General features: G+C 51.3%; 6 protein-coding genes across 6 annotated transcripts; 2 read left to right on the top strand and 4 right to left on the bottom strand.

The window, feature by feature from the left end:
- Nucleotides 1-88: 88 nt before the first annotated feature.
- AUEXF2481DRAFT_36641 (uncharacterized protein) lies at nt 89-1,538 on the top strand. The gene has a single exon (XM_013491341.1). The coding sequence runs from the start codon at nt 445-447 to the stop codon at nt 1,477-1,479; it is 1,035 nt and encodes a 344-aa protein (XP_013346795.1). The 5' UTR covers nt 89-444; the 3' UTR covers nt 1,480-1,538.
- Nucleotides 1,539-2,087: 549 nt separating this feature from the next.
- AUEXF2481DRAFT_2120 (uncharacterized protein) lies at nt 2,088-3,033 on the top strand (the record flags this gene model as incomplete). Its single annotated transcript, XM_013491142.1, has 2 exons — nt 2,088-2,256; nt 2,327-3,033. The coding sequence occupies 2 exons, from the start codon at nt 2,088-2,090 to the stop codon at nt 3,031-3,033; spliced, it is 876 nt and encodes a 291-aa protein (XP_013346596.1).
- Nucleotides 3,034-3,275: 242 nt separating this feature from the next.
- On the bottom strand, nt 3,276-5,201 carry AUEXF2481DRAFT_62581 (uncharacterized protein; the record flags this gene model as incomplete). The annotated part of the gene is made up of 1 exon (XM_013491480.1): nt 3,276-5,201. The coding sequence occupies one exon, from the start codon at nt 5,199-5,201 to the stop codon at nt 3,276-3,278; it is 1,926 nt and encodes a 641-aa protein (XP_013346934.1).
- A 110-nt stretch (nt 5,202-5,311) lies between these two features.
- On the bottom strand, nt 5,312-17,499 carry AUEXF2481DRAFT_470189 (uncharacterized protein). The gene is made up of 3 exons (XM_013491561.1): nt 17,058-17,499; nt 6,411-16,996; nt 5,312-6,356 (listed from the first exon to the last, which is right to left on the bottom strand). The coding sequence occupies exons 1-3, from the start codon at nt 17,110-17,112 to the stop codon at nt 5,577-5,579; spliced, it is 11,421 nt and encodes a 3,806-aa protein (XP_013347015.1). The 5' UTR covers nt 17,113-17,499; the 3' UTR covers nt 5,312-5,576.
- Nucleotides 17,500-17,873: 374 nt separating this feature from the next.
- On the bottom strand, nt 17,874-21,986 carry AUEXF2481DRAFT_2117 (uncharacterized protein; the record flags this gene model as incomplete). The annotated part of the gene is made up of 1 exon (XM_013491141.1): nt 17,874-21,986. One exon carries the CDS (start codon nt 21,984-21,986, stop codon nt 17,874-17,876), a length of 4,113 nt encoding a protein of 1,370 aa, XP_013346595.1.
- Nucleotides 21,987-22,472: 486 nt separating this feature from the next.
- AUEXF2481DRAFT_2116 (glycosyltransferase family 21 protein) lies at nt 22,473-24,141 on the bottom strand (the record flags this gene model as incomplete). Its single annotated transcript, XM_013491140.1, has 2 exons — nt 22,473-23,937; nt 23,987-24,141. The coding sequence occupies 2 exons, from the start codon at nt 24,139-24,141 to the stop codon at nt 22,473-22,475; spliced, it is 1,620 nt and encodes a 539-aa protein (XP_013346594.1).
- Nucleotides 24,142-24,928: the final 787 nt, after the last annotated feature.

Genomic DNA, 24,928 nt, shown 5'->3' with positions numbered 1-24,928 from the left:
ACGTCCGAAAGTTTCGAAAACTCATCCTTCTCCAAACCTTGACGTGCTTTGTGCATCATTGTGACTTGCACTTTCATTGGCGACTCAAGCTTTTTTCAACTCTGTTGCAGTCGGTAGGCGGTGTGTTTTCTACATCTGTCTCTGACGATTGAGTTAAACGATACGGGGATACGAGAATACGCGGAAAGGTCGTTTGAATACACGGACGCGTATAGCAAGAGACATTGCTATGATATCCTTTACAAAGCTCGGACTGACAATGCTTAAATCTCGCACTCCTTTTGCCTCCATTGCCACTTTCGAGTCGCTGTAAAGTTCAGTACAAGTATCAGGGTCACGCAGATGGTGGGAATAAAACCTGGTTGACTCTTTCTCCCATCTTCTCTTATAGCAACATACGATCGATCGCCCCTCGAATTCTGCACACAAATCTCTCAATCGACAATGGTCACTCAATTTGAAGAAGCCAATGGGGCAGAGAGACCTGCAGATCTCAGCGAGAAATCAAACCATGAGGAGCGCTCGGAGGTCTCTCAAGAACACCCACCTTCGTACGAAGAGTCTGAGAGAGCTGATTCCGAAACCGAGACGCACTTCGATGTAACTCATGCAGCAACGGCATCGACATCCATATGTCCACTAGCATGTTGCAACAACCATCTTCAGACATCAGGGTCCACAGCAGATAACTCCGATACAATTCACCAGCCTTTCGACTCCGAGTTCTGCAGTACACCTATCGAAGCATTTCTCGAATCCCCCTCTAGTCGTTCCAACCCCTTCCTCAATACCGCGATCGCTGTTACCAATGCCATCAACAACATACCTTGCCTCTACGGAGACACTCACGTGACACCACCTCCCCAAATCACTGGCATTACATCCGGACTCAAACAAGGAACCAAAGCTCTTGCGTATGGCTTTGGCAGTGGCTTTACAGGTATAGTTACCCAAGCTCTTCGTGACGGAAGAAAGGACGGAGTTGTTGGGTTCGCGAAGGGGTTAATACGGGGCTCCTTGGGCGTGGTGGTTAAGCCTACTATAGCAGCCGTTTCCTTTGTGGGCTGCACTACCAGGGGCTTTTATCACGAGTTCGAGACGAAAAATGGAAAACCGAGAGAAGGGCGTTACGATATTGGACTCTCTGCGTCTTCTGGAACTCTGGGAGCATCGCATGACGAGAGTGGATCTTTCTTGGCTCCAAAGCAAGACACGTCCAGTCTACGCCGGCTGGGGCCCGGCAACAAGCACTCAGACACTCGTTCGAGGCTTTTTGTCGACGAGCTTGCAGTTGACAAGGAGTCCTCACATCGTGCTTCGACTGCGTCCAGTCTTCCGGGCAGATTCATCCGTGATAGTGTGGCTCAGATGACGGATCAGAGATATTCTGGAGTGATTGAGCAGGGTTTGATGGCAGTGGGTATGATAGGCTCGCGACAGATAACAGTCGAACGACCGGACAGGAAAGGATCGAACTAGATGTGGTTGTGGGTGGGGTAGAGGGTAGTGTCAGATCATGAGGTCAATATACCACTGAATTGATCGCTTTCCAATTCTCACAAGGTTCCAGTGCAGCAAAGTGCCATGGATTGATACATTTGATCATCAATGGGCCACATGTGATGGTTCTGCTTCATTTCTCAGCGTCCGTAGGTGGCTGCCTCAATGTCATCATTATTCGCTGCGCCGCTCTCAACGGAACTATACGATGTAATTCCTGAGACAAGCCTCAAAACTCAAGGCATCTGCAGATAAGCTCTAGCTGAAGTCCTAGGTCAAGGAAGAAAATCCGGTTGGTGTGCAGATTAGCACGGAGGCTTCCCCGGGTAGCTCCTTCTAGATACGCGTATAGCAAGCTTAAATAGCTCTCCGTACACCAAGCTTCGTGGAAATACGTCGTATAGCGCTCATGGACCATCACGGAGTACCAGAATGGCAGACAACATTTCCTTCCACTGACTGAAATGAATGATATAAAGTCTGAATGCTCGCCTTGACAAGATGTTTCACGCCATCACTCGATATCAAACACTACTTTACAGCTTCGATCATCCCTTCCAGACTACCCTCCATTGAACAATCAAAAAATGGCTCCTCCTGCAAACGATGATGGCTATCAGCTATGGAAATACTACCCTTCCATGATTGGAAACATCGTGGTCGCCAGTATCTTCGGTCTCGTTGCTTTGACGCATTTTGGCCTTGTGGTCTTTCGAAAGCAATGGTTTTGCATCCCCTTGGTCATTGGAGGAATCTGTAAGTCTTTTGCCAACAAGATGAATCTTTTGAGTTTAGATAACTGATTTTTTTTGTTCGAAAAAAATAGTTGAAGTAGTTGGCTATGGCGCCAGAGCCTATGCTCGCAGCCACACTACAGATACATTACCTTATGCCATGCAATCACTCTTGGTCCTACTGGCACCCATCCTCTTTGCTGCATCGGTATACATGTATCTCGGAAAAATCATTCGCTCTGTCGGTGGCGAGAAGCATTGCCCTATCCCTCTCCGCTTCCTCACAAAGACCTTCGTAGCGGGCGATATCGCATGCTTCCTCGCCCAAGGAGCAGGCGGCGGTCTCCTCTCCTCTGCCAAAAAAGCCTCGAAAATCAGTCTCGGCCAAAACATCATTCTCGCTGGCCTCGTTCTTCAGATTGTCATTTTCTTCCTCTTCATCATCGTGGCGGTCAATTTCCACGTCAAGATGAGAGGTCGTTCGAGGACTTTAGCATCAGGTTGGCAGAGGAAACTGTTTGGTCTTTACGTCGTTAGCATCCTCATCGCTGTGCGAAACATCTTTCGCGCCATCGAATACGGGATGGGTGGTTCGGGCTATCTATTGAGCCATGAGTGGGCTACCTTTGTGTTCGATGCTGCTTTGATGATTGTTGTCATGATCGTCAGTCTAAGCTGGTATCCTAATATTCTTGGCAAAGTGGACGCACATCTGTCTGGTCAAGAAACGGAGCCCCAATTGACTTTGGGAGAATCAGGCAACAATCTGGCAGAAAACAAGGACTCTGAGATGGTTTGATGGCCACAGAGCAGATTTGCAAGAAGAGAGGGAGGAAAAGACAAAGAATAGATTTTGCCCCACAGCCTTAATCAATTCGCCGCTTTGTAGGCGATCGCTTTTTTGATTCATTTTTCCTTCTTTACATCCTACATGATCTTCTTCCTTGCTTGCCACATTCTTGCTTCTTTTGCTCTTCATTCCTCATCAATTTTGCCATCATTCTTGCTTCAGATGCACTCCAGTCGTCTGAGTAATGCATCCTATTTTCCTGCCTTACCAGTAGGAATCTGGAAAAAGACAGCAGCCTCTCCATTCTTGAAAGCCTTGTCGACTCTAAAGAATCCCTTGCGGTCAAATTGCATAATGTCATCCTCCTTCAAATCAGCAACATTACAGTCGGCCAAACACTCTGTAAGTGTCGAAGTGGTGGGGTTGAGGAACTTTTCAAACTCGTCTTCTTCCTCGAGCTTGTCCTTTGTGAGCAGGTAGTCGAATTCGTAGAGTTTGACGGGGATGAGCTCTTGGTCGGTGGAGAGCCAAGTGACCTTTTTGGACGTCTTTTTGACGTCGCCTTGGAGGTGGAGTTCCAACTCGAGGGAAGAGATGGGGGCATTGCCGCTGAGAGTGGCGAGGGGAGACTTGAGGGCGTCGACGACAGAGGTGGACTTTGACTTGACGATGGCATTGCCCCAGTTCATGAGAGTGATTTCCTCTCCCTCCTCAAAGGAAGCGACGTCAGTCTGATCAAGAATGATGTTCTTGCTGAAGACAACCTTCTTCTGGCCGACGGCGGGGTTTTTGGCGTGCAAGTCCTTGAGGTCGGTGTGAGTGGCGGGAGCACCAGTGACAGTAACGGTGACCTTGTCCTTTGTGTCGATGGCGGTGTAGCGACCGGCAATGGGATCAATGTACTTCTTGTTGGTGGCCCAAATTTTAGTCCAATCCATCAAGGTAATGGACTTTGAGGGGCCCTGAGAAAGAATGAATTCCTGAAGGGCAGGGACAGTCATACCGCGGCGACGGATACCTCTGACGGTAGGCATACGAGGGTCGTCCCAGCCCCAGACACCGCCGTTCTCGACAACCTTTGTCAACTTGCGCTTTGACAGGAAAGTGCGGACAAAGGCCATACGGGCAAAGTTCCAGTTGTAGACGTGACGCAAGTCCATGGCCTTGAGCATCCACTGGAACTGGGCGTCACGGTCATTGTACTCGGTAGTACGGAGTGCATGGGTGACACCCTCGAGAGCGTCGACGACGGGGCAAGCAAAGTCGTAGGTGGGGTAGATCTTCCAGGCGTCGCCAGTACGGTGGTGAGCTTGAGGACTGCAGCGGTAGATGACGGGATCACGCATGGCACCGTTGGGGTCCTGCATGTTGATCTTTGCACGGATGAACCAGGTGGTGCCCTCTTCGGTACCCGCCTTCATCTCCTCGAAGTGGGCAAGGTTGTCCTCGATCGAGTCGTTGCGGTGCTTGGAGTCGATCAGCTTCATGCGCTCGTCACGGAGAATGTCCTGAGGGGTGTTGTCGGCGTAGGCCTTGCCGCTCTTGATCATCTTGACGGCGGCGTCGTACAGCTCCTGGAAGTAGTCGGAGGTGTGGGTGACCTGGTCAGGCTTGATGCCCATCAGTTCGAGGTCCTTGACTATCGAATCCTCAAACTCCTGCTTCTCGTTGGTGGGGTTGGTGTCGTCGAAACGAAGGATCAGCTTGCCCTGGTACTTCTTGTGGGCAAAGTAGTCGTTGAGCAGGGCGGCCTTTGCGTGACCGATGTGGAGGTAGCCTGAAGGCTCGGGAGGGAAGCGAGTGACGACGCCCTTCTCGGTGCCCTGCAGGCCAATGTCGTAGTTGCCCTGGTCGGACTTGCCCTCGGCCTTCTTGGCCATTTCCTTGCCGCGGCTGGCGAGCTCGACGACAGGGCGCTCGCTCTCCTCGATGAAGTTGAACCAGCGGCTGACATTGATGTAGGTGCCCTGCTTGATGACGGACGAGTGGGCGATGCGGTTGCCGCGGATGGCCTTCCACACATCAAGGTCGGCGTCGGTGACAGCGTAGCCAACAATGTATGAGCGAAGGGTGAGGTGTGCGTCGAGTTCGGCGATGGGGCCCTCGATCTGCTTGAGGTTGAGAGGCTTGAAGGCCTCTGCGCGCTTCTGCCATTCGGCAATGTGTGCTGCTGCCATGATGATGATGTTGTTGAATGACGAAACAAGGTCGTTTGTGATTTGTGAATTTCCCTCGCAGCTCAACCCCGCCGCCGCGAATGACTCGTGTGCCAAGCCTTGTTATCATCAGCGATAAGCACTGGTATTCACTGACTCGCCGTCACTAATCACTTCCACTGCCACGAGAGCAGACACCACCATGTATGAAGCAACCATTGAAGTGAGGAAAAGAACCATGAGGTATAGTTACACAAAGAAGAATCGAATTTCGAAACAAAGCAGCAAAAAGAGCAAATCGCTAGGCACCTTCCCCATCCCTTTCGCCTAGCGCTATGCATAAAATATATTCTTCAATCCTCCAAGAAAGACAATGCTCTCGACTTCCTCCCCTCCTCAAAGCCAGGCCTGCCAAAGTGCATCAGTCGTGCACAGGTTCTTGGGCTCAGTAGCCTTGGCCACAAGGTCCAGCACGCTCTGACTAGCGGGCAAGTTCTTAGCATCCGGCTCCTTTGCCATGGCGACCGCCTTCTTGACAATGCCGGTAGCATTGCGGTATACGTGCTCGCGCAACTCGCCGTCCTTGATACTCTGCTTGTGCTGTTGCAGCGACCAGAAGTTCATCTCATCACGGATAAAGATACTGAGTTGACCTTCGAGATCTGATGTGTTGCTCTCAGCCTCGTCCTGGTTGTGGCCACCATTGCCCGAGTTGGTAGGTGTAGGAACGGCAGGTGTGCTTGACGTTGTAGGCGAAGACGACGAGTCGGTCAGACAACGAGCAATGGCCATCAAGGCTGCAACGAAGATGCCTTCCGTGTGAATAGGTCCCATCAGTGTTTGCAGGTTGGGTGTCAGGCGGAAGGGTATTGCTTCAGGGTTGTGGAAGTATGGCTTGGCCGCTGCCATCGCAGGTACCAACTCGGATCCCCAAATGTTACCAGTGCCGCGTGAGATGGACATCTTGTGAGGATAACGCATCGTCATGTGCATGGTGAATGTGATGAATGTCAGGGCCGCCAACTGTGCAGAGAACTGTCGGCGGAACAGCCATAGCGAGTCGTACGAAGGATACGTCTGCTGGAAGTAGTCTTGAACGACATCATTCGGCACATACTTTTCTTGAATCGCATTGAATGTCTCCAAACGGATGCTGGCAGCCTGTTCGGGTTTTTGCTGGAACCATGTGTCAGTGTCGCGTTCTGAAATTACGCCGCTGGGATTGCTTACCGGTGTCAAGGCGCGGAGCTTGTCGATTTGGAACAAGACCGGGTCATCCTTGTTGATGCCATTGCGGCGGCAGTAGTCTTCGTAAATACCTTGCAGACTGATGTACGAAGAATCGTCCTGGATCATGCGGATACCAGGAGACAACGGAATCATCAGAGGCAGGTGGAACTGCAGGTTGCGGCGTCTACTCTCCTTCTTCTTAGCCAAGATGCTGTTGAAGATTCTGAACAACTGCGTAACTCTCTCCTCACGTCTGCTGTGTCTGGCAGTAGGATGCTGGATGGCGAATGGATGCACGCTTCCATCATGGCCACGAATGGTCAATCTCCTGTGACAGCCAGTGACACCTCTGATGAGCTCAACGTCAGGCAAGAATCTTTCGATCCTGACGAAATCTTGGTTCTTGTCACGATGCTGCAGGTATTGTCCAGGAACTTCGACCTCGTCGAACTTCAAGAAACGGAACTCTGCCAGATGAGTCGTCTGTTCGAGGTGCCACTTAGACGTCCTGCGATCAAGCTTTTCTTCAAATCTGTCTCTCCATCTGCGAAGCTTGGCAATGTATTCGAACATCGACGGCTTCTTGGTCACAAAGTCGGCTTCAAACGACTTACGAATGTGGGCCGGCAAGATGGATTCTGCGAAGCGAGTGATGTTTGCCTCTGTAGATGGTGGTAGGTTCACGCCTTGGGCGTACGAGGTTGGGTATCTGCCAACATATGCCAAACCGTCGTTGAGCAGAGCAACAATGAGACGGTAAGCATCCTCATCCAGGGTGCACTTGAAGTACTTCTGGACTTGATCAACCATAGTCTCCATAGACAACGCTAATAGAGGGAAGGCTGTCTTGAGCGTTTGAGTAAGCTCTTCAGTATGATCCCATGGCTTCTTCGGCTTTGGTGGTTCGGCAACCTCAACCTTCGGTGCATCTTGACCTTCAGGCTTGGGCTGAGGAGTGCCACTGGCAGCATCTCCGTTGGCATTAGCGTCTGGCTTAGCAGCTTCGGCTAGAGTGGCTCCTCCAGCTTGCTTAGCTCGTAGCTGTTTCTCCCTAGCCTCCTTCTGTTCTTGACTCCTCTTGATGACCGACATATCTTCGCGGCTAGTACGCAGTTGGAAGTACAGTGCCTGGGGGTACGTCTTTGCGAGCTTACTCAGGATACCGTGAGCAATGTTGGCCTCGCTCGGCGTACGAGACAAGTTGTTGAGCAGCTGAGGAATGAAGGTGATCCAGTACCACACAGGCGTCTCTCCCTTAAAGTTCTCGAACGCCTTCGCGAGCGTGTTCTCCGCATCGTCCAAACTGAGAAGCCAGAGGATTCTGCTGAGAAGCTTTCTTGATTTGGCGCTCTTGTATTGACCAGCGGCTTCAAGGTAACAACTAATAGCTGCGCTGGCTTTGTCAATGCTCTCTTCGGGCTTCTCCTTGAACAGCATGTCGTTGTATCTGCCCCATTCGCTCCATGCTTTAGGAAGCTTGATGTCAAAGTACAAGGCAGTACCAAATGCGTCATTGGCTTCCTCTTTATGGTTGAGCTTCGCAAGGAACATTCCCTTGAGGGTGTAGAACTCGGCCTTTTGCTGTGCACCAAAGTAATTGAGGTTGGTATTGTTGATAACATCCAAGCCACTGGTGAGCTCATTGCGGTTCTGGTAACAGCACTTGGCCTGCTCTCTGAGCTTAAGGAAAGCTTCTTGAATCTCGATGTTGGGCAAAGTGTAGATTCTGCTGAGTTGAGTGATGCAAACATCCGGCATCTGATGCTTACGAGCAACATGGGCGAAGCGATTGATAATCCAAGCAGTCTCGTGGTAGCCGCGGTAAGCATACGACTGACCAGTTGCGTTGCCCTGGTTTGTGGATGGCAGCAACGTCAAGTAAGTTTTATTGATGAGCTGGAAGATGTGTTGGCGCCAGGTTACCAAGTCTTGCCATGAGTTGATGTCATCCCAGAAGTTGGGTAGTCTGTCTCTCCATGTGCCGAGAAGCAACTTCAGCTCTTGACTCTTGACATCAAGGTTTGCTGATGTGGTTTGGGCCAGGCTGCTACAAATCACGCTTGCATCATGCAACTCGACAAGGTTCTGGAAGTTTTGGAGCAGACCAATGTGAGCCTGCGTTATTTGCTTGGGTAGCTTGTGCCAGTTCTTGATTGAAAGTTGGATGTTTTCATCGCAGATGCGGTTAAAGTCTTGCTGAATTTCGGTCTTGTTGTGCAGCTTCAGCAGTGACATGAAGGCTTGGAAGAACATGCGACGAGGAGTAGGAGCATCGGAAACGGCCTTGATGATGGTATCAAGTTGAGCACGATTGTCAGGTTCTTCCCAAGCGTCAAAGTTGCGCCAAGTTGCCTCAAGGAAAAGATCGTTGAGGTTTTCGTGCTTAGCAAAGTCGCCCAAGATCTCCCACTGTTGGAGCTTCTCTGCGCAGTACACCCAGTGATCTTCCCAGAGCATGTACTCTCCGGGTGAGAAAGCGATAGAACCAGTGCGAGCTTTGATCTGTGCTTGCTCGTACATTGCTTGAGCCTTGTCCCAAACGCCATTCTGCTCGTATGAGAGAGCAGCATTGGTCTCAACGAACTGACATCTCCTGCGCCAGGTCCCGTAGAAAAGGTCATCTTCCTGAAGTGTAGCATACAATTCAACCAGGGCGTCCAAGTTACTTTCGCGAATGGCAGGAGTATCGACGATTGGCTTCATGGCCAGCTCTTCGATGTAAGTTGCAGCGCTGTACCAAGCGTTGTAGTTCTTCGCTTGGAACTTCAAGACATGGGGTGGGAACTTGACACGAGGTCTAGCACGGACGATGCCGTCAATAAGAGTAGCAACACAGTTCGGGCGCTTGTCAGTCTGACGTTGCTGGAAGTCCTTGGTCAACAAGTTAATGAGACCAGTCTCCATATCCTCGCGGTCGTCTCTTGACAAGCTCGACCAGATGAGCGGGAAGTATGCAGTCCAGATATCATGAGCAAGGTTCGAGTCAGTGTGCTGAAGGTTGGCCAAAGGCTCAAGCACATCCTTCGTCTTGACTTCGCCAAGCTCTTGCACGAAGCGCTTGTGGCCTGCAATGAAGTTTTCGAACTCGGTGTCAAGCATAAGGTCGGGGAGTCGCGGGTCAGCAGCATGGGTGTTGTAAAGCTTCGAGGCCGATAAGCACTTGAAATCATCGTTGTGAAGCTTTAGCGGCGTGTTCATGTCAATGGATCCGAACATGAGGTGGATGACTTGACTAAGCCAGAAGCTGTCAGCAAGTACATCCCACTGTTGTTCTGCGAGCAGTTTGAAGAAGCGATTGGCAGCAGTGCGACTCAGGTTACGATCGTAGATGGTCATGAAGCGCGTGCGCATAGGGATGTCAGGGCTTCTAAGACCAATGAGGAAAGCATGCTCCATGCGTACAGCCAATTCTGATCGGAAGATCTTGGGATCCTCGTAAATACGGATGACCAGATCGAGAAACTTGTGATAGAGCGTGAGGTCAGATCTGTTTTCGAACATGAGCATCTTCTGCAACACAGCCGTCTTTTCTTTGAGAGTAGGGACAGGTTCTGTCGAGTTGAAGACCCATTCTTCGACCATACTCAGAATCTTCTCGCACAATGTGTTGTTTTGTGATCTTTCGACGAGCGAAGCGAGGACACTAAGATAAGGTCTGCGCTGCTCCCCAAGTGCTGCGATACGACCTGAAAGCATCTCAATCACTCTTGTTATGAGGACTGTGTTGAGGTCGACCTCTTGAGGGTTGGCGGGTGGCTGAGCTGCGACACCATTGGCAGTAGCGACTTGCTGAGGCATCTGAGCTGCGAGATGGTTCTTTGCTAGGTTACCTTGGAGGGCCTTGAGAAGAGCAGGGATATGAGTGTCCACGCTGTCAGCTTTGCGCTGAGACAAGGTCCAGAGGATGTTGATACCAGCGGTCTGAGCTTGGGTGTCCTTGCCAGTAGCAGACATACAATCACCCGCAAGAGTGGAAAGGAAGTTGACAAACTCATCTGTCGGGCTTTCAGCATCAGGCAAGTCCTCTTCGGACTGCTGTAGAGGTACAGCGTCCAGAATGGCCTTCATCAATGGCTTGAGTTCAGGGAAGCCCTCGACTGGCTTGTCGCAATGCAAGCAATCTTGAATCTCAGCGCTCTCGCTCTTCAACGACTTCGCGAGCAGCTTTTGTAATTGAGGCAGACGAGCAACGATCCACTCATCAGACTTTGCATTGACAAGAGAACGAAGCATTTGCAAAGTGTTGATGACACGACTGGTCCAGGCCTCCATCTTCTCGTCCTGCTTTGGCTCAGAAAGGAGGATCTGTTCAGTGACCTTGGGGAACATGGCATCAACGTCGACATCATCCCAATAGCCTGGAGACAGGAAGCGCCAGAGCAACTCCAGTGACTTTCTTATAGTCTCGTTGGATGCAGGATTGGGACGTTCCTTGCCTTCCTTAGCATCCTTGCCCTCCTCAGTAGAGCTCGGGACAGGGAACCTCTCAGGCAGAATGGCAATGAAATTGACCATGTATTTTATCATCATAGTGCGAAGAGAGTACGAGGCTGAAGCTGCCTTCTTGTTGGTAGCAGGTGCCTCGCTGTTAGGCGACTGAGGACCAGAGAGTGATCCATTCTCCTTCACAGTACGTTCTTCCCAGTGCCATATCATGCTGAAGAGGTTAATGGCCAGTCTCTTGTTCTCGGTGGAAGGATTGGGCAGCTGCGCAACCTTGTTGAGTGAGGGAATGATGATGGATGCGAAAGACTCCCTAGCCTCATAGAAGAGGTCAGGGTGTCGAACAAGGAATTGGAAAATGCTAGTGAGCTGTGGTGTATTCGACGTCTCTTCGCTCAATATGCGACGAGGAATGCGAGTCCAGGCAGGTGCTCTCGCTTGTTCGCCACCAGTACGCTTGATGAGGACAGGCTCGAGGATTTCAAGTGCTTGCATGACGAGTGGTCGGCCTTCAGCCTGGTGTGCTCCCAGCAACTTGCCGTAGATTTGCACAACGATCTTGGCAGGAGTATCGTAGTGGGCGATGAAGTATGAAATCAACGCGTACGAAGCATACTTGTTGATGGTGTCTTCAAGTCTGATGTACGTCCAACCAAACATAATTACGTCCTTGCGTGCATCAGAGAGCATGTTGTGGTGGTATTTGAGAAGCATCGATGTCAGTTGAATCAACTCCATCCTTGACTGATCGACGCCGGGTTGAGTAGGATCTTCAGAGATGTCACTGTTGGCTTGCGGTTTCCACAACTTCGAGTGGACAATATCCGTCATGGACTTGTCGAAGAGCTCAGTGCCCTTGTTGGTACCAAACAGGCTTTCCCAGTTGCGCTGGATGTCCATAGCGAAGATTGGGTTGAGGATGTTGTGGAACACGAAAGATTTCATACGCGGTGTCTTCTGGCGGTTTGTGTAAATATCAATGCAGCGAACAGCCACCGAGCGTTGATACTCGACAGACGTGCTGGTAATGATGTACTCGTAGATGAAATGGAACAGACGATGCGACTCTGCGAGCTCATCATTCGCGCAGGCTTGCACAAGGTCGAAGAAGAAGTCCAAATCGTCGGGCTTCTGAGCAAGATATCTTGTGAGAATGATCATTAAGTGGTCTCCGACCTGCTCAACTGGTAGACGAAGCGATAGAGCTAACGTCTTGTTCTGCAGCTTCTGTTGTAACGACTTGGCGGCTTCGAACAACGCCAATCTCGTCTTGTCGTTCGATGTGAGCCAAGCAAGAGACTCGGGAAACTCGGAAAGAGACAAAGAAACGTGGACAGCATTGACTGCTGCTTGGTCCTTCTCGACATCGTTCAGGCCTTCTCCCGTCAGGGGTGCCCAGAAAGTCTCGGACTCCATGACGGCAGTTCGCAAAGGCTTAGCTGCCTGGTCGGACAGAACTTGAGCAAAGAATCTGCCCTTAGCCTCGTCCTTCAAGTTTGTGCTGAAAAACTCCAGTGCTTCTTTCGAGTAGTGGTTCAGGTACTTGATCAGAGGCTCACGGAAAGGACTGAAGTGAGTTCTGCGTAAGCTGCTCTCAAGCTCAAGTACCCTTTCGACCAGCGTAGGGAGGAACTGTACAGCAGCAGCAGGCAGAAGATGGAACACGCCAAAGATAGCAGTGACGACACGCATCTTGGGGTTCTGCTCAATGAGCGAGAAGGAAACCTTCTGCAGGCTTTGTGCATCTGCAATGTGCTTCATGTGGTCCAACAAGCGCGAACCAATCTCGACCTTGAAGTAGTTGGTGAGAAGCTGAAGTAGAGTGCGGAGACCTTCGAGTCCCTCAACACTCAGCTTACGAGGGTCCTGGACGTTCATCAGGATAGGTCTCAAACCACTCTGGAGGAGGTCCTTTGGTAGCTTCTGAGTAGCTTGCAGCACTATCTGCAAACCTGAGTTGGCTGTAGTCTTGACCTCGTTGTTCCTGGAGTACAAGGACTTGAAGAACACTGTGATGATGCGACTGCGGTGCTGAGCATGTGGGGAATTACCGAATGCGGGCAGTCTTATTGCAGTGGTTAGTAGACGAAGGCAGGAAACTCTGAGGTTGACTATTGATTCGGCGCTTCTGTGCTCCATCGGCTTGGGTGCAAGAGTCTCGTCTTCGGCATCAGCCAAAGCCAATGTCTCCATAAGAGACCGGTTGAGGCGGTCCTCGAATTGAAGGACTTCATTCTCCATGTCCAAGCAGAAGTTCAAGGCGTCGATGTAACCTATTTGCACCGCGAAGGGAAGTGCTCGAAGTGGCTTGTTGAAGATAGGTTGAAGCACCAGTTCCTTGACTGGCTTGACGATTTGCCAAAGCTTCACGCCAACAACCTCTGCAAGCAAGCGGAGACCATCCTGAGCTGCCTCGCGGACATGACGGTTCATGTGCGACACTTCGGTAACCAGTTTGTTAGACACTTGGTTTATGAGAGTGCTAGCGGTGCCGATGTCGGACTCCGGAGCGCCTGTGTTGCACTTTCTAATGATAGCTTGCAGCACATCCTTGGCTTGGACTCGGACATTGGCAGGAAGGTCCTGAGGCATGTCCTTCATCACAAAGAAAAGTGCACGAATGAGCTCAATCTCACGATCCTTCAACCAGGCAGCGCTAAAGTTGAGCTTATTGACAACGTAATCAATGCCAGCAGTACCTCCAGATTTGGAGAACCACTCCTCCTCGAAGCAGTGATGAACGAGAGATTTGGTGAGGTCGCGGAAAAAAGGTAAACGTTCAACTCTGTCTTCGGAGCCAAAGATCGTGGCTGCTGACTTCCACATTGTGTCCAAGGCATTGAAGGCGACATCTCGAACATCTGCAGAATCTGAAGAAAGCGTATCGGCAATCGCGTCCGCAATGACTCTACTATCGATAAATACGGGACCTTCACCAGACAACGGCTCGAATGGTCGCTTAGCATGCTTCTCCTGACCAAGCGATCGGCCGAGTTCGAGGACGGCCAGATGTCTGTACAGACCATTCAAGAAAGGCACGACATCCTGCTTCAATTCAGGAACTGCAGCAGCTAGCATGGCTGCCTTGATCAGCTTGAGTAGAGTTGTTTGCTGAGCGTCCTTCTTTGCAACAGACTTCTCACGCTCCGACTTGGAGAAGTAGTCGTGCCCGACATCGTAGTTCTTATCAAACAAGTCATTGGCCTGCAAACGGACGAGTCTAGCGAAGTCCTCTGGCAGATTGTCGAAGCCCACCAAAAGCTTTATCTGCGTCTTGACAAGGTTGAGTGCTTGTTGCTTGTGGAAAGCATCAGACTTCTTTGCTGCTGTTGCCTTTGGCTGTTCTCTGAGCTTATCAATTGCAACATCGATACCCAGTCTTGCAGGGAACGCTCTGTCCTTCATGGACCCAATGAGCTTGATGTCGTAGCTAGCCTCGTCATCTGCGTATGGCTTGTACTCGAGAGCAGGCGGCGAGGTGAGGAACTTGCGGTTGCGCCCTCCAAGTTTGCCCAATATACGCATAGTAGTGTGGGCATGGAAATGACTGTACGGCTGGGGCTTGAGGTGATCCCACAGAGCAGCCATCAGCTCGTCAATAACAGGGGCCATGATGGGATCAAGGTAGTCGGCTGTAAGGTTATCTACACAGAGTTCCAAGGTGCGAAGACCTTGCGCGATAAGCTCAGAGCCAGCCCTGAGAGCTACAACCAATGGCCTCATAAGATAGCTGAGGTGAGGAAGCAAATGACTAAGTCGCGCGGGCACTGTCAGGGACAACTCGACGAAGAGATCTCTATCCTGAGGCTTGCGCGCGGAGGTGAGTAGGTTGTTCAACACTTCCAGCAACATCTCGAGCAGCGGCAGGATCTCCTTGTAGAGATTCTCGAATCGACCACCTCCGATACTTCTGAACAATGATCGGAGCAGAAGGAAGTAGTTGGTGGGATCTTCCGCAGTCACTGAGAGCTCGATGGATCTTGTGATAAGTTTGGTGACGTGAGGCAGTAGTACCTGCTCGTTTTGTGCAGAGAAAAGGGTAACGGCCATGAATGAAAGCTTGAAAAGTCTGAGAAGCACGCTCGACTTCTGCACATCTGCAGTACCGACTTCCTCAAGTCTGCCCATCAAGAACTGCAACATCATGCCGCAGAACGCAGGAGACGTGGCTTCGCTGGCGAGCAAGAATTGCGCGATGTGCAGAAGAGCGGGATGGTCAAAGATCATTTCGTATAGATGAGGAATCTCGGCCTGGAAGACTTCATGGAATGTGGCGGGGTCGATGTGATGGAAGATTGTTGCAAAAGTCTCAAGAAGGTCTTTCTCCTCCTTTCCGCTGCTCATCATGTGATTGTTGGCCAAGAACTCAACCGGGTTCATCATAGGTGTTTCTGTTGGTGTCTTCTCCGCGTTGTAATACCGGAAGACTTGTGCACCCTCGCGGAAGAGCTTGATCAAAACGTTGACTTCCTCGGCATTGAATCCATACGACACATCTTGCCAGTTGGGAGGAACATTGGCTGCGTCCATTTCGTCGCGAATGCGAGTCGGGTTGGAAGCGCGTAACGAATAGAACAGCGTCTTCAATCCATGCAGTAGATTCTTGAACAAGAACTTGTTGTCTGCCACAGGATCAGATCCACGATCCCTGAGGTTGTTGGTCTTGATGGGTGTTGCGTTGAAGATGTCAATCTCGTCCCACTCCGGCTTTTGGTTGATGTCTGCAAGGTAGTTCTCAGCTCCAGCTTCCATCGTCGTCTCTGCATACTGTGCGGAGGCCTTGACAGCATTGTGATATTGACGATTCATGGATGCAAACTTCTCGCCGATCGCATTCAAGACCAAGGTAAGGAAGTAACGTGCGTCTTGCTTGTCTTCGACCTTGGCCATGCATTCAGCCATGTTCAGAAGCAGCTTGGCGCTCATGGTCTGGAAACTCGTTCCCGGGTAGTCGTCGTGCAGATTCTTCGTGTAGACGAAGATGCTCTTTTCGATCTGTGCTGGCTTCAAGTTCTCTCTCACGTGGTGGATCAGGTCGGCCAGCATAGTAAAAGCCAAAGGTCGTAATGTCTCGTAAACTGTCAAGCCGTCGCCAATCAGAGTGCGCTCGTCCAGCAACTCATCCAGCTTGGGCAAGAAGATTGTTCTGATGTTGAAGTTGACGATATGCCTGATAGCGACCAAGAGCTCCTTTCGTGCACTAGACTTCTCTCTCGGACAGTCCTGAAGGAGGCGAACAACAATCTCTGGTAGCTCATGCAGGAAGTCTGCCAACAGCTTTTGATAGACACGCAGCAGGTAAGCGAGGAAGCTCATAGTCTTCACTTGAGCAGTCACAAGCTCACCGAAAGCCGCACGGTTCTTGATGTCTTTTGCCACGCCAACAAAAGTCGTTCCTCGTTCCCTGGCCTCCTCATGGGCTCTCTTTTGTGGTCCGGCCTGGAGTGACAGGATTGCCTTGATACGGTGGACGAAAGCCTCGACATTCTTCGCTACCATGCTACGGTGTGCCTGAAAGATGCTAACGACGATGATGGGACATTCTGCGACAAGCTTGAAGGACTGTGTTCCTTTCTGCAATTGACGGGTCTGCGGCTGGTCGCTACCAACATCGGCTGTCAGGGATGTGGTCGAGGCCACTGGTGATGCGGGTCTGGGCGAGTTGTACTGTGGTGTGCCTGGAGCAACAGCGGAGGAGGAGCCAATAGCTGCTGGTGTATCGAAGGTGTCCTTGACGGTCTGGTCCATAGTCTGGAACAACTCAAGAATGAGATCCAGGAAGGGCTGGACCTTGCTCGCGCATGAGTTCAGGTGGTTTCTCTCAAACTCCATGATGATCTTCATGCAAAGCACGGCATTGTCCTCGTTCTCAATCCGCGCCAATTCCAGCAATTTGTCGACAATTTGGGGAGCATACTGATCGGTGACATCCGGCGTGGACATGGGTAGGCGATGCAAGATCTCGAGGGCGCAATTGCGTAGTCGCTGTTCCGGCGATGTACTAATGAAGACCGGGGAGCCACTGAGGATGTCGAGGAGTATCGGAACAAACTTTTGCAAGAAGACCGGGTAGGTGGTGCCCTGGCACCAATGGTCCATGCCATCACGGATCTCGATGAGGAAGTTGCATTTTGTCCGGAGGTCTAGGTGGATGGTCAGTACATGTCTCGGCGACACGTGTGCCGTAGCAGGACTTAAGCCTACCTGTACTGGCATCTGAGAGTTTGCTCTCGAAGATGTCCAGGTTGCGCTCCGTCATGACTGCGCTGTGCTGCGCAACAGCAAGCGATGAGGTCGTTCAGCAGTCGATCAGTATTTGCCTTCCATCAATAAATCGCCGTGAGAAGTCGACGCTCGTGCGCGGTCAATTTTGGGGTGGTGGGTGTCGAGGGCGCAAAGAAGACCTGCAGAGAAGACACGCGGGGTGGAAAGCGAGCCTGGTTCGCGACTTTTCGCTGTTTGCACTACAACTAGTGCGTTCTGGATGCGCTGAAAGGGTATAATTAAAGGTCGTAAAGGACAGAAGTCGGATGCGTCGGTCGACTGTGACCAAAGGGAAAGAACAAGCTGCCGTGAAGAAGATGGTCGTAAGAACGTCAAGTTGCACTGCAAGTCCGTAGAGCTTCGCGCGCGACGAGGAACTGGCAAACCAAAGAGGAGGGAAGCCGCGACCGCGAATCGACTTGCGCTAGGTTCCATTTGTACTAGCCTTCCCGCCCCTCGATCGGCTTCTGATTCGTCCCTCGGCTCCTCCCGTTTTCACTTCCGAACAATATGCCATCTACTGTTGCAAGTAATGATAATGCACAAGACCTTGTCAAATGTATCTATCTAAAGCAAGAACCGTAATTCATGTGTTATACTCTTTGAGCAAATGGCTTCCGCTGCCTATCTTGTTTAGCTAATCTTCAGTTATAACCTCCATCCTCAGTGACATCCAAAATCAACGCCGTTACCATTCCTGTATTTCCCCAAATAATTTTTCATAATCTCCGTTGTTTCTGCTCGTCTTACGTCTCCCTAACCAACCCATTTTCTGGCACTCTTGAACATTCTGACCCAGGGGCCAAACTCGCCCCAAGTGTCGGACTGGTCCTTGGGCATCCAGCTGCCGACTTCCTTGAGAATGGTACGCTCAGGGTGAGGCATCATGGCCAGGACACGACCGTCAGGAGTTCTGACTCCAGTGATACCCATAGGAGATCCGTTGGGGTTGTAGGGGTACTGCTCAGTAGGCTTCAGGTAGTTGTCGACGTAGCGCATAGAGACAAGACCCTCGTTCATCAGAGCCTGAGGGCTGGCAGATGATGCTGCGCTGGTGTCGAAAGTGGCTTGACCCTCACCGTGAGCTGTGATGATAGGGATGTAGGATCCAGCCATGCCGTTCAAAAAGACACTGGGCTGCTTGGGTTGATCCATCACCTCAACCATACAGACACGAGCCTCGTATTGCTCGCTGACGTTGGTCTCAAACGTGGGCCAGGTCTCGGCACCAGGAATGATGTCTGTCAGGCGGGACAAGAACTGACAGCCGTTGCAGACACCGAGGGTGAAGGTGTCCTTTCTCTCAAAGAAGTCCTTGAACTCTTTGCGAGCACCCGAGTGGAGCAGGATGCTCTTGGCCCAACCTTGACCAGCGCCAAGAACGTCACCATATGAGAAACCACCGCAGGCTGCGAGACCAACGAACGATGCAAGCGAGACGCGACCAGAGAGAATGTCACTCATGTGAACGTCAATGGGCGAGAAGCCGGCGCAGTTGAAAGCGAAAGCCATCTCAGCTTGACCGTTAACACCCTGCTCACGCAGAATGGCAACACGAGGCTTAGCGCTGATAGCTGACGAGATGGTAGTAGTCAAGGGCAAGATGTTGTCCTTGGGGTTGAAAGTAAGCTTGTACGAAAGACCGGGATCCTTGTCGTCCGCAATGTTGGCCATCTCAACGTCGGCACATTCAGGGTTGTCTCTAAGACGCTGCATAGCCACGGAAGTGGTTTGCCAGGTCTTCTGGAGGTTTTGGCGGGTCTCTCTGTAGATAACTTCTGTCTTGTAATGGAAGGAGATATCTTGCTTGGTGGCAGCAGGAACTCTTCCGATCTTCTTGATCATACCGGGAGGAGGTCCACAGCTGGAGAAGCATCTGTTGAACTCGATCTCATCCTTCTTCTTGACTTGGAAGACGGCGCCAATTTCTTCATTGAACAGAGCCTCAAGCACGTCCTCAGTCTTGTCAGACTGGGAGATACCGTCGAGCATGATCTCGAGACCAGTGCGGCCAGCGAACATCATCTCAACGAGAGTAGTGAAGAGACCACCGTCAGAGCGGTCGTGGTAGGCAAGAACGATGCCGGACTCATGGAGCGACTCGACAGCATCATAGAAGTCCTTGAGAACCTCAGCGTCGCGGACGTCAGGAGCCTCGTTACCGAGCTTGCCAAAGACTTGAGCAAGAGCAGAACCTCCCATTGCCTTCTTACCAGCAGCAAGGTCAACAAAGAGGAGAACAGTCTCACCAACGTCCTCGAGTCTTGACAGAGTGGGAGTCCATGTGCGGTTGATGTGGTCGACTGGAGCGAAGGCGGAGATGACCACAGACATTGGGGCGGTGACCTCCTTGGCCTCCTTGGTCTTCTCGTCCTGCCACTTCATCTTCATGGACATAGAGTCCTTGCCGACGGGGATGGAAATACCAAGCTCGGGGCAGAGCTCCATACCGATAGCCTCCACGGCCTCGTAGAGAGCGGCACCCTCACCAGGGTGGCCACCGGCGGCCATCCAGTTGGCTGAAAGGCGAATGCGCTTGAGCCTGTCAGGGATGCTGGCAGCGGCCAAGTTCATCAGAGACTCTGCAACCGACATACGGGCTGAAGCAGCGGCAGAGATGAGAGCGAGCGAAGGACGCTCACCCATAGCCATAGCCTCACCAGTCTTGACACCAGGCAGAAGCGAGGTAGCGGTGACCGACACATCTGCGACGGGAGTCTGCCAAGGACCGACCATCTGATCGCGAACAACAAGACCGCCGACCGATCTGTCAGCAATGGTGATTAGGAACGACTTGGAACCAACGGAAGGCAGCGAAAGAACACGCTTGACAGCCTCGCCAAAGACATCCTTGGTGGACATCTTGGGGAGGTAAGTGGCAAGGGTGCTGTCGAAACGAGGAAGCTTGAGCTTTCTAGACTCCACGATTCTGGACATCTTGGGAGGCTTTCCGAAGAGGATCGACATGGGAAGGTCGATAGGTGTGGGATACTTCTCAGAGTCGCGGTCCATCAAAATCAAACGCTTCTCCTCCTTTGAAGCGCGGTCGCTGGCTTGTCCAACAACGGAGAAACCGCATCTCTCGCGCTTACAGATTTTCTTGAAGAGCTCAAGGCCCTCGGGAGAGACGGCCATGACGTAACGCTCCTGGGCCTCACAGCACCAGATTTGTAGAGGGCTGAGGCTGCGGTCAGCATTATCGATTTCTCTCAGCTCGAACTTGGCACCGAGTCCGGCATCGTGGACGATCTCAGGAAGAGCGTTTGACAAACCACCAGCACCAACATCGTGGATGAGCTGGATGGGGTTGTTTGAACCAAGGGATGTGCAAGTGTTGATAACTTCCTGAGCACGTCTCTGAACCTCGGCGTTGCCTCTCTGGACACTGGCGAAGTCAAGATCGACGTTGCTCTCGCCGGATTGAACGCTTGAGGCTGCGCCACCTCCCAGACCGATTAGCATGGCAGGTCCACCAAGAACAATGAGAGAAGCGCCAGCGCTGACAAAGTCCTCAGACTTGAGGGCGTGCTGAGGACGAACAGTACCAACACCACCTGCAAGCATAATAGGCTTGTGGTAACCTCTGATTTCAGTGGTGTTATCGTCTATGGGAACTTCGGTAGTCAGGGTACGGAAGTAACCAGTTGTGCAAGGTCTTCCGAACTCGTTGTTGAATGCTGCGCTACCGATAGGAGCTTCGAGCATGATGTCCAAAGCGCTGGCGATGTGGCCGGGTCTTCCGACATCCATCTCCCATGGCTGCTCGTGACCGGGAATGAGAAGGTCAGAAACGGTGAAACCAGAGAGACCAGCTTTGGGCTTTGAGCCCTGTCCAACAGCGCCTTCATCACGGATTTCACCTCCAGATCCGGTGGCTGCTCCAGGGTAGGGAGAAACTGCAGTGGGGTGGTTGTGAGTCTCGACCTTGGCCAAGAAGTGGACAACTTCCTTGGTCTGCTTCCATTCACCAGTAGAGTGCTCGGGGGCCCAGAGACTGGCGTTCTCACCCTGAAGAACGGCTGCGTTGTCGCTGTAAGCGCTAACAACGTACTCAGGGTGCTTCTTGTGAGTGTTTCTGATCATGCCGAACAGACTGTGAGGCTTGCGCATACCGTCGATCGTCCAGTCTGCGTTGAACTGCTTGTGTCTGCAGTGCTCCGAGTTGACCTGGGCAAACATGAAAAGCTCAACGTCGATAGGGTTACGCTTGAGTTGGTTAGCATAGGCGTCAACCAGGTAGTCGATCTCGGATGCATCGAGAGCCAGGCCAAGTGTGCGGTTGGCCTTCTGAAGTGCCTCCTTAGGAGAGCTGCCTTCGGCAAATAGCTCAATTTCCTGAGCTTGGGCAGGCGCACCCTCGGCGAACATCAGATTGAGATCCGGAGGTCCAGATTCGATGGTTTGAGTCATACGGTCGTGAAGCATGTCAGGATTGGGGATGTTGTCCTTTGCAGGAGCGTCCTTGAAGCTTGCAGCAATGACCATACCGCGCTCAATGCGCTTGATCTGCTTCTCGAGACCGCAGACATGGGCAATTGAGGTTGCCTTTGAGCTCCATGGTGAGATGGTTCCGGCTCTAGGAGAAACATAGTAAAGGCGGGTGGTGTCGTCTCTGGCATCACCGCCACGGTGAACAGCGTCAAGGAGAACTTGTGAGAGTCTGTCTTGGGTAGACAATTGACTTCCGTACTTGAGAAGCTGATCCAGAATCTTTGATTCTTCTTCAGTGAGCTCCTGGTTGGGATTCACGTAGTGCATCCATACTCCGCGCACTTCAGTTGCGCCGATTGCGGCGGCAAGGCGAGCAGTGCGGAAGCCAGAGAAGGCCGATGAGCCCGGCAGAGCAAGGTAAGGTGTTTGTGATACCATGGTTGTATGTGTTGAGCGACCGAGGCTCACACTCGAAGGAAGTGAGATGGACAAAGAAGTTACTGGTCGGCGCGATGTTGGAGATTTTTTGGCAGGAACGTGGAGGGGCATGCTCCCAAAACAGCTAGCGCGTTTTTAGACCCTTCCACTATCTTTGCAGTCTTTGCTTCTGCTCGAACCTGCTGTCGTTCTTACCAGGAAGTAGGCATATACCTCTTCTCTAATTCACACATTTGGCCCATCACATAGTAGCAATAGCATATCGCCCTACTACAATCTACTGTCTGCATACACATCGTTCACCGATGATGTAGCATGTCGCGCGCACTGACTCGAACAACCCCAGCCTCCCGGCCTCCCGGCGTCTGACATGGGGAATTATATAAATCGCCGTCAGAGATGAGCAATACCATGAAGAAAATTTTCCACCCATATGGATGAGCAAGGCCGATATCGTGAATCGAAAACATGACTTATGCAAGACAGCTAGTCCGTCCTCGCTTTTGATGCATCGAGTAAACTTGTTGTAACAGATGTGGTGCTGTCAGACTTGATCTCATGCACCTTCATGTCCATACCAACCCACAATTTCTTGCCTCTCCAGACGACAGTAACGCCTCCGTAGACAGCCCATGTCCAGATTGGAAGTGCCAGAGTTTCTCGCGCGAGCCATGCGAATAGCCAGACAACAAATGGTCGTTGCTTTCCTTCTTTCGGAGGACGTGCGAATGATGGTGTGTTTTCGTCGACTTGGACGGATGCGCAAGAGTGGAGTTTGCAGTAGAGCGTCCAATCGATATAGCACCAGGTGCACACACTGATCGCCCAGAAAAACACGAAAGCTGTCCATGTTTGGGGCACGCCGAGCTTGTGGTGGAAGAATGGCAGTGTTGTGAATGCAAAAGCACCATAAAGGGAGCACAAGAAACTCTCTGTGCCAGGCTCAACAAACGTGGCCAATGTGACCGTGAACTTTCTCACTCTGAGCCATCTGCTTCGACGAGCGATATATTCAGCCACACTCATACCAGCCATTGGCTGAATCGCCAAATCACCAAATACTTGAGCATGCTTGCCCCATTTCTCACCACGCTCTTCTTCCGGAACCTTGCCCTTCCAGAGTAGATCTCCAATGAGATGATCCTCGCAAATGTTCTCGGAGAAGTAATCGATACCTTGTCCACCAGTAAGACTGTTAAGATGTGATTTGCGGAACATGGTCGATTTGCCGACAATGCAGGGAGCGATCAGCACAGTATTGATGGCGGTGTAGAACTTCGCATGCGCCGATGACATGAACAATTCTTCGATTCTCCCGCCTCCTTCGCTCAAGACGTTTAGCGAGGCATTGTCGGAAGACCGCAATTGGTGTCCAGCGGTACTGGTAGAGACTACGCGTGTGTTGCTGTCAGGGTCGCGGCCTTCCAGGAGACCTTGGGCACTCTCCGGAACGGGTGTACCTGCGATATCCACGACAAGAGGCAGCAGATGAACAAACTTGTTTTTGATGCCTCTGTTGCCGATCAAGGTATCGACCATTCTGCCACAAGCGCCCCTATTGACCCAAACATTGCAATCGATAATCCAGATGACATCGCCTTTGGCTTCCCTGTAAGCTCGACTCATGTTCCTGACTTTCGGATTGGGTCCAAGCCTTGTGTCTGCAGCATCTCCCTGAAGCTCTGGGTCCTCTTCTTCAACAAGCACATGGGCGTCGAAACTCGGATTGTCCTTGATGAGTTGCTGTAGCACAGGGAAGGCGGGGTCTTCGCGATCGGCCACACATAAAAAGACAGTCAACTTTTCCTTCGGGTACTCCTGGAGGAAGGTTGACTCTAAGCATTGGTAAAGAGCAGGCTCTAGTCCTTTTACAGGGCGGATGATGGTGACGTGAGGAGCGTCGGAATTGGTGACTTGTGCTTTCGCTGGCGGATGCGAGTAATGTCGCCGTCTATTCGGAGTCAATTTGGCGTATGGATATCCTCATTGAACATACTCACACCTGTGTATAGCCTACGGCGCAAACTAAGGAGACTGCGGCATACCAGACTGTGCAGGCTATGGCGGCTCCCAGAGTGATGGTTGAGATGTGAGCGGCATGGCTGCCATCATCTCGAGACACTATCGTCTCTGTAAGAGCACTCAATCTGTTCATGCGCTGCGAGTGTTGTGACTTGAGGATTGACAACGAAGACTCCCGACTTGTTGATTTGGAGAGATGAGACTCGGCCCGACAACTAAAACACATGAGCGATGAGCGATGACCTCATAGTTGTATGCGCCATCACCCTGTCACTATCTATAGCCACCTCGGCAACCCACATTAAGTTGGGTCCTGCCTAGGACGTGCTACAGATTTCTCCTGAAAGGCATCTATACGAATTCATATAGATCCGATGATCTCTATCTTCATATCAGTCAAGATAGCTCTATCCCATCCATTTTCTGCTCAATGACTTCTCCGGAAACACTTCCGTGTCCATTTTCCAAACTTGCCATTCTGAAAACTTCATTTCGAGAATAGCTCAACAACAGAAGCTCAAATGATGACGAGACTTCGCTCTTGTTCGTGGGGATTTACCCTGGATGGACTGAGACAGTAGAGAATGTATCAAGTCTTGCGGTGCTGTTGCAATGCCATCGTCGACATCGAAAAGCCTTGTACATGGTATCACCCTGTTCTCCCAGCCACCTCCAATATCAGATTCAAGACCGGCAGACCACCACGTCATAGCATTGGAACAAGCAAAACCAATCGAGATCCTGCTAAATTGACATCAATGACGCGCTTACACGCGTCAATACACGGTAATCCTGAGCAATCGAGACATGTCAAAGCAGCACTTATATATGGTCCTGTTCGCACACCACAGAGTGAGAAAAGAGGTATGAACACCTTTAATATGTGCTCATCTATGACAATGCTTTTGTTGAGCATACTG

Source organism: Aureobasidium subglaciale (genome assembly GCF_000721755.1).
Source record: "Aureobasidium subglaciale EXF-2481 unplaced genomic scaffold scaffold_3, whole genome shotgun sequence".
NCBI lineage: Eukaryota > Fungi > Ascomycota > Dothideomycetes > Dothideales > Saccotheciaceae > Aureobasidium > Aureobasidium subglaciale.
This window is presented reverse-complemented; position numbering and strand designations above follow the sequence as displayed.